This window comes from Pseudophryne corroboree, chromosome 3 (genome assembly GCF_028390025.1).
Source record: "Pseudophryne corroboree isolate aPseCor3 chromosome 3, aPseCor3.hap2, whole genome shotgun sequence".
NCBI classification, from domain to species: domain Eukaryota; kingdom Metazoa; phylum Chordata; class Amphibia; order Anura; family Myobatrachidae; genus Pseudophryne; species Pseudophryne corroboree.
The window spans coordinates 166,766,134-166,780,332 of record NC_086446.1 but is presented as its reverse complement, the minus strand read 5'-3'; the positions used below and the strand labels follow the sequence as shown (position 1 = coordinate 166,780,332).

The following is a 14,199-nucleotide window of genomic DNA, read 5'->3' as shown; positions in this document are numbered from 1 at the left end:
AACAAATAATTTGCTGATGGCTGTTTTGATGAATGACTCCACAATAAATAAATATGGTATTACTTACTTATGAAAAGGTAATTAATTAGTTTGAAACAGCTGTATTTTCACAAAATTAATTATTGTTACAAGACGATCCATTCAAAATATTGAGAGTGTTTTTATCACTCTTTATTAGGGAAATAAAAGAAGCTTAATATTATTTATCCCATTGCCGGATCCTCATATATATTTTTTGGACATATGAAAGCATCGTAGGTAAGTTCTATTACAATATCCAACTAATCATTTATTGTTTCAAACTAAAAACTGGGATGTTAATACTATTTTTATGGTTTTTTTATTAGGGAAATTAAATAAAAATTTGGACAAATTAATTACAAGCCTTTGGAAGATTAATATTAATCATCAGTGAGTATCTTTATCCAATTTGGGAGGAAATAAATAATTCTACTTATATATGTACATTATTATATATATATCTTATTGTAGGATGGTCGCAAATAGGAAGATTCATTAAATACTACAAAACTATGGACGTTAATTATACATAATAATTCTTAGTAAGTATTATTGTCCAAATTATTAAAAGATAAAAATAATATTTCTATTGTAATTATTATAATTTCAGTTTATTCTATTTTCAAATAGGTAAAATATGGATTATAATTTTGTGAAAATACAGCTGTTTCAAACTAATTAATTACCTTTTCATAAGTAAGTAATACCATATTTATTTATTGTGGAGTCATTCATCAAAACAGCCATCAGCAAATTATTTGTTATGAATTAATTTTAAATTCTTATTAATGTTGGTATCTAGACGGTTAATTGCTTTAATAAATTAAATCCGTACAATGCCAGCTAATTTTGACATTGCTATTGTGAATTGATTTTTTTCAATTTTTTATTTGATATCCAGTTAAACAATTGTCTTATTAGACCAATAAATCAAATTATTACAATGTTAGCTAAATTGGACAGATATATTTTTTGTGCATATTCTTCCATATATATATATATATATATATATATATATATATATATATATATATTTATTTATTAGTATTCCTCTTTGTTTCATATTTTTATTCATATTTTTATTTATTTTTTTATTTACTTTTGATCACACCCTAAAGAAAACACTCCTGAAGAAGTCGACATACGACGAAACGCGTTGAGTGAAAAAATCTTTTATTGTTTGGAAAAGTTGTTATTCAATTTTTTGGCTGTAATGAACAATAACACATTGTAAAAGTGTACATCATTTTTATCAGTATTGAAATTTAATTATTTTAGCAATAAAAAGCAACAAATGTTTTAAAGTTAAAAGGGTGTTTGTGTGATGTCATCCTCTCTTTGTCAGAAACCAATATAACCATATTAAATTGTATTATACATAAATATATTTATTTCAGTCATTAAGTGCGCTCCACAGAGATATACTATTTCTATATATATATATATATATATATATATATATATATATATATATATATATATATATATATATATATATATATATATAATAAGAATTTACTTACCGATAATTCTATTTCTCGGAGTCCGTAGTGGATGCTGGGGTTCCTGAAAGGACCATGGGGAATAGCGGCTCCGCAGGAGACAGGGCACAAAAGTAAAGCTTTTACAGGTCAGGTGGTGTGTACTGGCTCCTCCCCCCATGACCCTCCTCCAGACTCCAGTTAGGTACCGTGCCCGGACGAGCGTACACAATAAGGGAGGATTTTGAATCCCGGGTAAGACTCATACCAGCCACACCAATCACACCGTACAACTTGTGATCTAAACCCAGTTAACAGTATGATAACAGAGGAGCCTCTGAAAGATGGCTTCCTAAACAATAACCCGAATTAGTTAACAATAACTATGTACAAGTATTGCAGATAATCCGCACTTGGGATGGGCGCCCAGCATCCACTACGGACTCCGAGAAATAGAATTATCGGTAAGTAAATTCTTATTTTCTCTATCGTCCTAAGTGGATGCTGGGGTTCCTGAAAGGACCATGGGGATTATACCAAAGCTCCCAAACGGGCGGGAGAGTGCGGATGACTCTGCAGCACCGAATGAGAGAACTCCAGGTCCTCCTTAGCCAGGGTATCAAATTTGTAAAAATTTACAAACGTGTTCTCCCCTGACCACGTAGCTGCTCGGCAGAGTTGTAATGCCGAGACCCCTCGGGCAGCCGCCCAAGATGAGCCCACCTTCCTTGCGGAATGGGCCTTAACAGATTTAGGCTGTGGCAGGCCTGCCACAGAATGTACAAGTTGAATTTTGTTACAAATCCAACGAGCAATCGACTGCTTAGAAGCAGGTGCACCCAACTTGTTGGGTGCATACAGTATAAACAGCGAGTCAGATTTTCTGACTCCAGCCGTCCTTTAAATGTATATTTTTAAGGCTCTGACAACGTCCAACAACTTGGAGTCCTTCAAGTCGTCTGTAGCCTCAGGCACTACAAGAGGCTGGTTCAGGTGAAACGCTGATACCACCTTAGGGAGAAAATGCGGACGCGTCCGCAGCTCTGCCCTATGTCGAATGGAAAATTAAATAAGGGCTTTTATAAGACAAAGCCGCCAGTTCAGATACTCTCCCGGCCGAAGCCAGGGCCAGTAACATAGTCACTTTCCATGTGAGATATTTCAAATCCACATTCTTTAGTGGTTCAAACCAATTGGATTTGAGGAAATCTAAAACTACATTTAGATCCCACGGTGCCACCTTAGGCACCACAGGAGGCTGTATATGCAGTACTCCTTTGATAAAAATCTGGACCTCAGGGACTGAGGCCAATTCTTTTTGGAAGAATATTGATAGGGCCGAAATTTGAACCTTAATAGATCCCAATTTGAGACCCATAGACAATCCTGATTGCAGGAAATGTAGGAAAACGACCCAGTTGAAATTCCTCCATCGGAGCACTCCGCTGCTCGCACCACGCAACATATTTTCGCCAAATACGGCGATAATGCTTCGCGGTGACTTCCTTCCTTGCCTTTATCAAGGTAGGAATGACTTCTTCTGGAATGCCTTTTCCTTTTAGGATCTGGCATTCAAACGCCATGCCGTCAAACGCAGCCGCGGTAAGTCTTGAAAAAGACAAGGACCCTGCTGAAGCAGGTCCCTTCTCAGAAGTAGAGGCCACGGATCGTCCGTGACCATCTCTTGAAGTTCCGGGTACCAAGTCCTTCTTGGCCAATCCGGAGCCACTAGTCTTACTCCTCTTTGCCGTATAATCCTCAAAACCTTTGGTATGAGAGGCAGAGGAGGAAACACCTATACCGACTGGTACACCCAATGTGTTACCAGCGCGTCCACAGCTATTGCCTGCGGATCTCTTGACCTGGCGCAATACCTGTCCAGTGTCTTGTTGAGGCGAGACGCCATCATGTCCACCATTGGTTTTACCCAACGGTTTAATAGCATGTGGAAAACTTCTGGATGAAGTCCCCACTCTCCCGGGTGAAGGTCGTGTCTGCTGAGGAAGTCTGCTTCCCAGTTGTCCACGCCCGGGATGAATACTGCTGACAGTGCTATCACGTGATTCTCCGCCCAGCGAAGGATCCTGGCAGCTTCTGCCATTGCCCTCCTGCTTCTTGTGCCGCCCTGTCTGTTTACATGGGCGACTGCCGTGATGTTGTCCGACTGGATCAACACCGGTCTTCCTTGAAGCAGAGGTTTCGCCTGGCTTAGAGCATTGTAGATTGCTCTTAGTTCCAGAATGCTTATGTGAAGAGACTTTTTCAGGCTCGACCACACTCCCTGGAAATTTCTTCCCTGTGTGACTGCTCCCCAGCCTCTCAGGCTGGCATCCGTGGTCACCAGGATCCAATCCTGCATGCCGAATCTGCGGCCCTCCAATAGATGAGCCTCCTGCAACCACCACAGAAGGGATACCCTTGTCCTCGGCGACAGGGTTATCCGCAGGTGCATCTGAAGATGCGACCCTGACCATTTGTCCAACAGATCCCTTTGCATGGAATCTGCCGAAAGGGATTGCTTCGTAAGAAGCTACCATTTTTTCCCAGGACTCTTGTGCATTGATGTACAGACACCTTTCCTGGTTTTAGGAGGTTCCTGACCAGGTCAGATAACTCCTTGGCTTTTTCTTCGGGAAGAAAAACCTTTTTCTGAACTGTGTCCAGAATCATCCCCAGGAACAGCAGACGAGTTGTCGGCATTAATTGGGATTTTGGAATATTCAGAATCCATCCGTGCTGCTTTAGCACCTCTTGAGATAGTGCTAAACCCATCTCTAGCTGTTCTCTGGACCTTGCCCTTATTAGGAGATCGTCCAAGTATGGGATAATTAATACGCCTTTTCTTCGAAGAAGAAATATTATCTCGGCCATTACCTTTGTAAAGACCCGAGATGCCGTGGACAAACCAAACGGCAGCGTCTGAAACTGATAGTGACAGTTTTGTACAACGAACCTGAGGTACCCCTGGTGTGAGGGGTAATTGGAACGTGGAGATACGCATCCTTGATGTCCAAGGATACCATAAAGTCCCCTTCTTCCAGGTTCGCTATCACTGCTCTGAGTGACTCCATCTTGAACTTGAACTTCTTTATGTACAGGTTCAAGGACTTCAGATTTAGAATAGGCCTTACCGAGCCATCCGGCTTCGGTACCACAAAAAGAGTGGAATAATACCCCTTCCCTTGTTGTAGAAGAGGTACCTTGACTATCACCTGCTGAGAATACAGCTTGTGAATGGCTTCCAAAACCGTCTCCCTTTCTGAGGGGGACGTTGGTAAAACAGACTTCAGGAAACGGCGAGGTGGCTCTGTCTCTAATTTCAACCTGTACCCCTGAGATATTATCTGCAGGATCCAGGGATTTACCTGCGAGTGAGCCCACTGCGCGCTGTAATTCTTGAGACGACCGCCTACCGCCCCCGAGTCCGCTTGCGAAGCCCCAGCGTCATGCTGAGGCTTTTGTAGAAGCCGGGGAGGGCTTCTGTTCCTGGGAAGGAGCTGCCTGTTGCTGTCTCTTCCCTCGTCCTCTGCCTCGTGGCAGATATGAATAGCCCTTTGCTCTCTTATTTTTAAAGGAACGAAAGGGCTGCGGTTGAAAGGTCGGTGCCTTTTTCTGTTGGGGAGTGACTTGAGGTAGAAAGGTGGATTTCCCGGCCGTAGCCGTGGCCACCAAATCCGATAGACCGACCCCAAATAACTCCTCTACGCATCGCCTGTCCACTGTCGTGTCCATAAAGCTCTTCTGGCCGAAATGGACATAGCACTTACCCGTGATGCCAGTGTGCAGATATCTCTCTGTGCATCACGCATATAAAGAAATGCATCCTTTATTTGTTCTAACGACAGTAAAATATTGTCCCTGTCCAGGGTATCAATATTTTCGATCAGGGACTCTGACCAAACTACCCCAGCACTGCACATCCAGGCAGTCGCAATATCTGGTCGTAGTATAACACCTGCATGTGTGTATATACCTTTTTGGATATTTTCCATCCTCATATCTGATGGATCTTTAAGTGCGGCCGTCTCAGGAGAGGGTAACGCCACTTGTTTTGATAAGCGTGTTAGCGCTTTGTCCACCCTAGGAGGTGTTTCCCAGCGCTCCCTAACCTCTGGCGGGAAAGGGTATAAAGCCAATAACTTCTTTGAAATTAGCAGTTTTTTTTTTTTATCGGGGCACCCCACGCTTCATCACACACGTCATTTAATTCTTCTGATTCGGTAAAAACTACTGGTAGTTTTTTCACACCCCACATAATACCCTGTTTAGTGGTACCTGTAGTATCAGCTAAATGTAACATCTCCTTTATTGCCAAAATCATATAACGTGTGGCCCTACTGGAAAATACGGTTAATTCGTCACCTTCACCACCGGAATCAGTGCCTGTGTCTGGGTCTGTGTCGACCGACTGAGGCAAGGGGCGTTTTACAGCCCCTGACGGTATTTGAGGCGCCTGGACAGGCACTAATTGAGTGTCCGGCCGCCTCATGTCGGCAAACGACTGCTTAAGCGAGTTGACGCTATCCCGTAATTCCACAAATAAAGGCATCCATTCTGGTGTCGACCCTCTAGGAGGTGACATCCTCATATTTGGCAATTGCTCCGCCTCCACACCAATAACGTCCTCATACATGTCGACACACACGTACCGACACACAGCAGACACACAGGGAATGCTCTATACGAAGACAGGACCCACTAGCCCTTTGGGGAGACAGAGGGAGAGTCTGCCAGCACACACCAAAAAGCGCTATATATGACAGGGATAGCCTTATGATTAAGTGCTCCCTTATAGCTGCTTTTATATTAATATATTGCCATTTATTTTGCCCCCCCTCTCTGTTATACCCTGTTTCTGTAGTGCAGTGCAGGGGAGAGACCTGGGAGCCTTCCTGACCAGCGGAGCTGTGACAGAAAATGGCGCCGTGTGCTGAGGAGATAGGCCCCGCCCCTTTTTCGGCGGGCTCGTCTCCCGCTATTTAGTACATTTAGGCAGGGGTAAATATCTCCATATAGCCTCTGGGGCTATATGTGAGGTATTTTTAGCCTTTTTAAAGGTTTTCATTTGCCTCCCAGGGCGCCCCCCCCCAGCGCCCTGCACCCTCAGTGACTGCCGTGTGAAGTGTGCTGAGAGGAAAATGGCGCACAGCTGCAGTGCTGTGCGCTACCTTAAGAAGACTGCAGGAGTCTTCAGCCGCCGATTCTGGACCTCTTCTTGCTTCAGCATCTGTGAGGGGGCCGGCGGCGTGGCTCCGGAGACCATCCAGGCTGTACCTGTGATCGTCCCTCTGGAGCTTCATGTCCAGTAGCCAAGAAGCCAATCCATCCTGCACGCAGGTGAGTTCACTTCTTCTCCCCTCTGTCCCTCGTTGCAGTGATCCTGTTGCCAGCAGGAATCACTGTAAAATAAAAAACCTAAGCTAAACTCTCTAAGCAGCTCTTTATGAGAGCCACCTAGAATTGCACCCTTCTCGGCCGGGCACAAAAATCTAACTGGAGTCTGGAGGAGGGTCATGGGGGGAGGAGCCAGTACACACCACCTGACCTGTAAAAGCTTTACTTTTGTGCCCTGTCTCCTGCGGAGCCGCTATTCCCCATGGTCCTTTCAGGAACCCCAGCATCCACTTAGGACGATAGAGAAATATATATATATATATATATACACATACACACATACACACACACATACATACACACGTATACATACAGGTTGAGTATCCCATATCCATATATTCCGAAATACGGAATATTCCGAAATACGGACTTTTTTTTGAGTGAGATAGTGAAACCTTTGTTTTTTGATGGCTCAATGTACACAAACTTAGTTTAATACACAAAGTTATTAAAAATACTGTATTAAATGACCTTCAGGCTGTGTATATAAGGTGTATATGAAACATAAATGAATTGTGTGAATGTAGACACACTTTGTTTAATGCACAAAGTTATAAAAAATATTGGCTAAAATTACCTTCAGGCTGTGTGTATAAGGTATATATGTAACAAATGCATTCTGTGCTTAGATTTAGGTCCCATCACCATGATATCTCATTATGGTATGCAATTATTCCAAAATATGGAAAAATCCGATATCCAAAATACTTCTGGTCCCAAGCATTTTGGATAAGGGATTAATATAATATATATATATATATATATATATATATACTGCAACAAAAGCTTGGCACTCCGGACAACATGAGCATAAAGGTGGTGCCCTCCCCACATGCATAGACAGTCACAAGGTTCTTATAAATAAGAATTCAGGGCGGCACTCCAGTTTTTCATATGAATAAATTTTTAGTGAAAATTCATAGAAAAGTCGTCAACGTTTCAAGGCCTCCCGGCCTTTTCGTCAGGACGCAATCACAAACAGTGTAAAGTGATAAACATACAGCAATGCTGTATGTTTATCACTTTACACTGTTTGTGATTGCGTCCTGACGAAAAGGCCGGGAGGCCTTGAAACGTTGACGACTTTTCTATGAATTTTCACTAAAAATTTATTCATATGAAAAACTGGAGTGCCGCCCTGAATTCTTATTTATAAGAACCTTGTGACTATAATATATATATATATATATATATATATATATATATATATATATATATATATATATATATATATATATATATATACACACACACACACACACACACATGTAGAAGTGCAGCACTCCAGACGACTTCAATAACAAGACTTCAGGCAGTGAAATGAGAGCAACGTTTCAATGTTTAACACATTGTCTTCAGGCTAACAAACATACATAATGTATGTTTGCTAGCCTGAAGACAATGTGTTAAACATTGAAACGTTGCTCTCATTTCACTGCCTGAAGTCTTGTTATTGAAGTCGTCTGGAGTGCCGCACTTCTACATATGTCTATTGAATTTTATTATGCGGGCACCCGGCGCGGTTATGCAGCTGATGGGAGAGCCGGTATCTTCTGACTCTGTATGTATGTATGTATGTATGTATGTATGTATGTATGTATGTATGTATGTATGTATGTATGTATGTATGTAATATATATATATATATATATATATATATATATATATATATATAAATTTATTTATAACACATGTGTATATACCTATACACACACACGAGAGAGATACATATACACCCACACACACAATACAAAAATGTTGCACTTACTGGAATGTCATTGTGGCGAGGCTCATCAGACATACTGTAGGACAAGTAGGAGGGATGATCTTCATCCAGAGCATAATTCTCATCAGCAGGAAGACCATGGCCCTCCATCCTTATTGGCGAGTACACAAAGGGTGACCGATCCTATTGAGAAATTATGAGCAAATTGAAACATTGTTTTACCATGCACCAACCTCTGCTGTTTTGCCCAATAATATTCTCACACAGCACACTTCTGTCCATTCTCTCAACCCCCACCTTGTTCATCTCACCTGTGTAGTGCTTATATCGGAATACTTTTTGCGTTGCCCCTCTGTGGAGTGAATTATTCGCCCGTTCTGCAGGAGAGATAGTCAAGTTACATACTGAAGTAGTTACACGTCACAGAGACTGAATTACGACAAGGTAACAATTCATGCACCACTAGAATCCAGTTGTTTCCAATAGGTATCATCCCATCTTTTTTTATCTGAGGGTGTTGTATCCTGAGAAAGAAGTTCCTGGACAGCAACACCATTCTGTTTTCAGTATAAACGGTCAGTAGGTTACATTACCATTAGATGATCCTTTGAAAGGGACGGCCACTGTGTCAAAGACTGCACTTGCTGAATTATGTTAACAGTTTCAACTAACAAAAGCCTTTTCTTCTAATCCATAGGGGACATAGGCTTTTTAAGCTGTGTACAGGCTGTGAGTAGAAGTCTGGGCACCAAACAGTTGACGTTTCTTTCCCAGCAGCCTATACTCCTTCTCCCCTATATTCCGCCACCAGCCACAGGCAGCCAATTAAGTTTGCAAACCCAGAGCAGGAGTGAAGAGAAGAAAGAGCGCAGCACATTCAGAAGATGCTGACAGGGGAACTGTAAGTAGAGCAAAAGTAGAAGAATCCAATGCTTGAAAGGCAAGGACCATGATCTCTTGGTTGAGATGAAACAGAGAAACGACCATAGGGGGGTAGCCTAATCGAGTCCAAAGAATGGCCCAGACCAAGTGAAAGATCAAAACAGGAAAACCGCAAAATAAAGATTTCCGGTCTGACACCGACTGGGTCGATGCCATTGCAAGCAGTTTTCCACATAAGTCCACTGTGTCCAAAGGCCCAAAAGGGGACGATTGAAGAGCCCTAAGAATCAAAGTCAAGTTCCATGGAGCCACCGCAGGAACAAATGAGGGCTGCACATGGAGGACACTCTGTAGGAAAGTCCGATCATCAGGAACCGTACAACCTTTCTGGAAAAGAACAGAAAGAGCTGAAACCTGCACCTTCAAAAGAGGACAGGAGGAAACGCAAATCCAGACCCACCTGCAGAAAGGAGGACCAGCGACAGCCGAAATGATCTAGGGTTAAAGCCTCTAGCTGAAAAGCAGGTGAAGTACTGTAGGTTTACCAAACCCGGTGATAAATCCTGGAAAAGGTGGTTTACGGACATTCAGGATGGTACGAATGACCGCTCCTGAGAACCCCTTAGCTCTTATAACAGATGTCTCAAAAGTCATCCCATCAAAGTGATTCAAGCAAGGTCCAGATGAAAGCATGGGCCCTGAGACAGAAAATCCGGTTGTAGAGGAAGACAAAGTGCAATATTGATGAAGAGGCATAAGAGATCCATGTACCTAGCTCTTCACGGCTAACCAGGAGCTACAAGGAACACAATGCTGTCCTCTGACTTCAACTTGCAGATGACCCGAGGAATCAGTGAGATTGGGTGTGTGGGATGTACATGAGAGGGAAAATCCACAAACCACTAAGGCATCCAACAGAAGAGCTCCCGGTTTCCTCGGCAGCTTGGGGCTGTGCTGCGACGCTATCAAGTCAATGTCCGGCAAACCCCAGTGATGAACTAGGAACTTTCAGGCGTATGGATGTAAAGCCCACTCGTCCGAGAGAACGTCCTGTCCGCTTAGGAAGTCCGCTTCCCAATTTTGGACTCGGAGGATGAAGACCTCCGACAGAGCCTGAAGACTATGCTCTACCCAACTGAGTCTGTGGTTGATCCCCGTCAGGGCGCCGTGACTGCAGCCGTCTGCAGATGTGTTGTCAGACTGTACATGGACCGGACAATGCTGAAAAAGTGGCAGAGCTAGACAGAGCTCTGAAGACTGCTTGGAGTTCCAGAATGGTGATCGGTAACCGGCTCTCTTGAGCCGTCCACCCATAAAGAGTTGCATCAGTGGTGAGGAGGACTCAGTACTGAATACAAAAAGGGAAACCCCTGAAGAGGCCGGGACTGAAACGGAGCATGCACCACCACCATGTTGACGGTGTAGACTAGAGAGCCAAGAATCTGCATTCAAGATTATTGACAAATATTTGTAAGCCCCGAAGTTTGTCCACAAGGAGAAGCACCACTGAACCTTGGAATCCAGCAAGGCCACCAGGAGACGGAGTCAGGGAGGATTTTTTCCAACTGATGATCTATCTTGATATGGATGTGTTACTTGAGGACATCCGGTGACTGGGAAAAGGATAAACAGGTAATCCAGAAAACATTGAATTCTGATACCCATGCACCGAAAATAAGCTACCACGACTTTCGTGAAGACACAATGAGCAGTGGAAAGACTAAAGGTGCATACGCACGGAACGATAAAAAACGATGTGGGCATTACTGATGAACGGAACAACCAACCGTTTACATAATTTCCTGTGTATGCATGAAAACGATGCGCGCACCAGCTGGTTGCTAGCGACAGCTTCCGATCTTTTGTACATGCAAGAAGATCTGAGGTTTCGCTAGTGGTGCCATGCGCCGTGGTCTTTCATCGCCGCCATCAGCAAGTGTGTATGCCTTTGCCGATGCCTACCCCACCGCTGGGTCCCGTCGCGGGCGATGTTCAATCGTCACATGGGTACCCACCTTAAATGGCAATGCCTGAAATTGGACATGTTGCTCCAGGGCCGGAAACCTGAGGAAGTATTAAGAGATGGAAACGGATGGGAACATACAAACAGGCATCCTGGATGTTCAAATTGGCCATGGAACCCCACGGCTCCAGAGACATTATGATGGAATGCAGAGACTCCATGCGGAAAGTGCCTTCAAGTTGAGGATTGGCCTGAAGGAACCATTCAGCTTCTGAACCAAGAGGAGGAGGTTGGCACAGAAGCGTGCCTGAGACAGGGGAATTGGAACAATTACCTTCAAGGCTAATGGAGAGTAAAAGGACTACTGCAGTGCTTCTGTTTTTCCTGTATCTACTGTAAGGTACGTGGAAAAATCATTGTGCAGAAGGATGCTCCTGAAAGGTTAGAGCTTAGCCCTGGAAGACTGTACCCTGTACCCAGACATACAATGTGGTCACCATCCAGGTCTCGAGGAGCAAGCAAAAGCTGGCTTTCCACGCTGGGGTTCCCCAAGTGGAGGACTACCCAGTCATGCGGCAGGCTTGTTAGCAGGGTGTCTGATAGACCCGGGATGTTTACCTCGTGGGTTTGGAGCCCTTGGAGGCAGAACCCTGTAACCTAGAAAAAGGCTGGTCCCTGACTTTTTCCATGCAGAAAAGTAGCTAGTGGCTGAAGCGGAATGAAGAAAGGCTTCTTGGACTGTGGTCATGAACTTGTCTAATTCTGGACCAAAGAGAATGTCCCCCTGCAGCCTCAAGGGCCTTCTAAAGTGTCTGTGCCAGATATGAACCCAGAGGACTCGCCTATTGCTGCCTCACCAATATATGAGGCAGCATCCATGATATGCTCCACTAGAGATAAAAGCTTGTTCCTGTCTGTACCAGAACTGAGGCCAACCCCCAGACACTTTAGCCACCCAAACGGATGCTAGGGCTGGGCATACGTTAGCACCAGCATGAAAATAAATCACCTTGAGGAAAGTCTCCAGCTTCCTATCAGTCGTATCCTTAAGGGATGCCAGGTTAGGAACAGGGAGGGTAGCGTTTTTAACTAAGCAGAAAATGTGAGCATCCACCGGAGTAGGAGACACCCATTTGGCCCGGTCGCAGCCAGTAGCTGAAAAAAGAAACCAATGCGCTTAGAAAAAGCACCTATTAGGGTAAGCCCATGTCTATTTTAGAAGCTCATCCCGAAAAGAATCCTGCAGAAACCCTCTACTGACGTTTGAACTCCAGAGCGCTAGCCTTACTGACCTGCTCAGCATCCCTGATTAGGAAAAAATGAACGTTATGGTAAGAACTTACCGTTGATAACGTGATTTCTCTTATGTCCACAGGTATCCACAGGATAACATTGGGATATTGTCGAGCGACAGCGAAAATGGCACCAACACGGTCACGAGCTTTCTGGCCTCCCAGGATGCATTGGGGCCTCCACTATATAGTCCCGCCCACTGACTCAGTCAGATCAGTTCTTTCCACAGCGATTTTAGGCAGGAACATTAGGTAGAGACCTGTACAGGCGATAAGAACACACATGCACACCCTTCCATACAAGAAGGAAGAGGTTTAGTGATTGTCTAGATCCTCAAATCAGATGCGTCAGGGTGGTATCCCTGGGGACATAAGAGAAATCACGTTATCAACGGTAAGTTCTTACCATAACGTTAATTTCTCTGGCTGGGTCCACAGGATTATCCACAGGATAACATTGGGATTCCCAAAGCCATTTTAGTGGTGGGGACGCTCCTGATTGCACAGGAGGACCTTTCGCCCGAAGTCTGCGTCATGAGAGGCAAAAGTATCCAAGGCATAATGTCTGATGAATGTGTTTATGGAAGACCATGTGGCTGCCCTACATATCTGTTCTGCTGATGCACCCTGTTGTGCTGCCCAAGAAGGACCTACCTTACGTGTAGTGTGCACAGAGACATTAGCCGGAATAGGGAGATCTGCATGAGAATTCTGATATTACCATTCGGAGCCATGTCGCCAGCGTCCGTTTACTAGCAGGCCATCCTCTTCTATGGAATCCGTAGAGGATGAAGAGGGAATCTGTTTTCCTGATGGCACTAGTACGATCTATGTAGATTTTTAAAGCCCGGACCACGTCCAGCGACGCTTCTCCCGCAGATAGTCCAGATATCTGAAAAGCAGGGACTACAATCTCTTCATTCAGGTGAAATTTTGATACCACCTTTGGAAGATAGCTGGATCTCGTTCTGAGAACTGCTCTGTGTGGAAAAAAACTTAGGAAAGGAGACTTGCATGATAATGCTCCCAAATCTGACACTCTCCTGGCTGACGCCATTGCCAGTAAAAAAAGAACTTTAACCGTTAACCACTTAAGATCCACTCTCTCAAGTGGTTCAAACAAAGGACCCTGGAGAAATTTAAGAACTAAATTCTAATCCCAGGGAGCGGCAGGAGGAACAAATGGAGGTTGAATATGTACTACTCCTTGGAAAAACGTACGTACATCCTGTAGGTCAGCAATCTTCTGCTGAAACCATACAGTCAATGCTGAGACTTGCACCCTCAAGGAAGCAACCTTCAACCCTTTATCCAATCCTGCCTGCAGGAAATCCAAAATTTTAGCTACTTTAAAGGATCTTGGATTGTAATTTTTTTCAGAACACCAATGAATATAGGCTTGCCATATTCTATGATACACACGGGCCGAAGAAGGCTTTC

The 14,199-nt window shown here is 43.9% G+C and overlaps 1 protein-coding gene across 6 annotated transcripts in view; it reads right to left on the bottom strand.

Annotated features, from left to right (window-relative positions):
• Positions 1-14,199, bottom strand: part of LOC135055015 (catenin delta-1-like) — a 259,589-nt gene that overhangs the window by 95,755 nt on the left and 149,635 nt on the right. For all 6 annotated transcript variants that reach the window (XM_063958563.1, XM_063958564.1, XM_063958562.1 and 3 more), the window contains 2 exons: positions 8,934-8,999; positions 8,665-8,805 (listed from right to left, as the gene is read on the bottom strand). In XM_063958563.1, the coding sequence (XP_063814633.1) occupies positions 8,665-8,805; positions 8,934-8,999 (207 nt within the window). The remainder of the gene's footprint in view (positions 1-8,664; positions 8,806-8,933; positions 9,000-14,199) is intronic.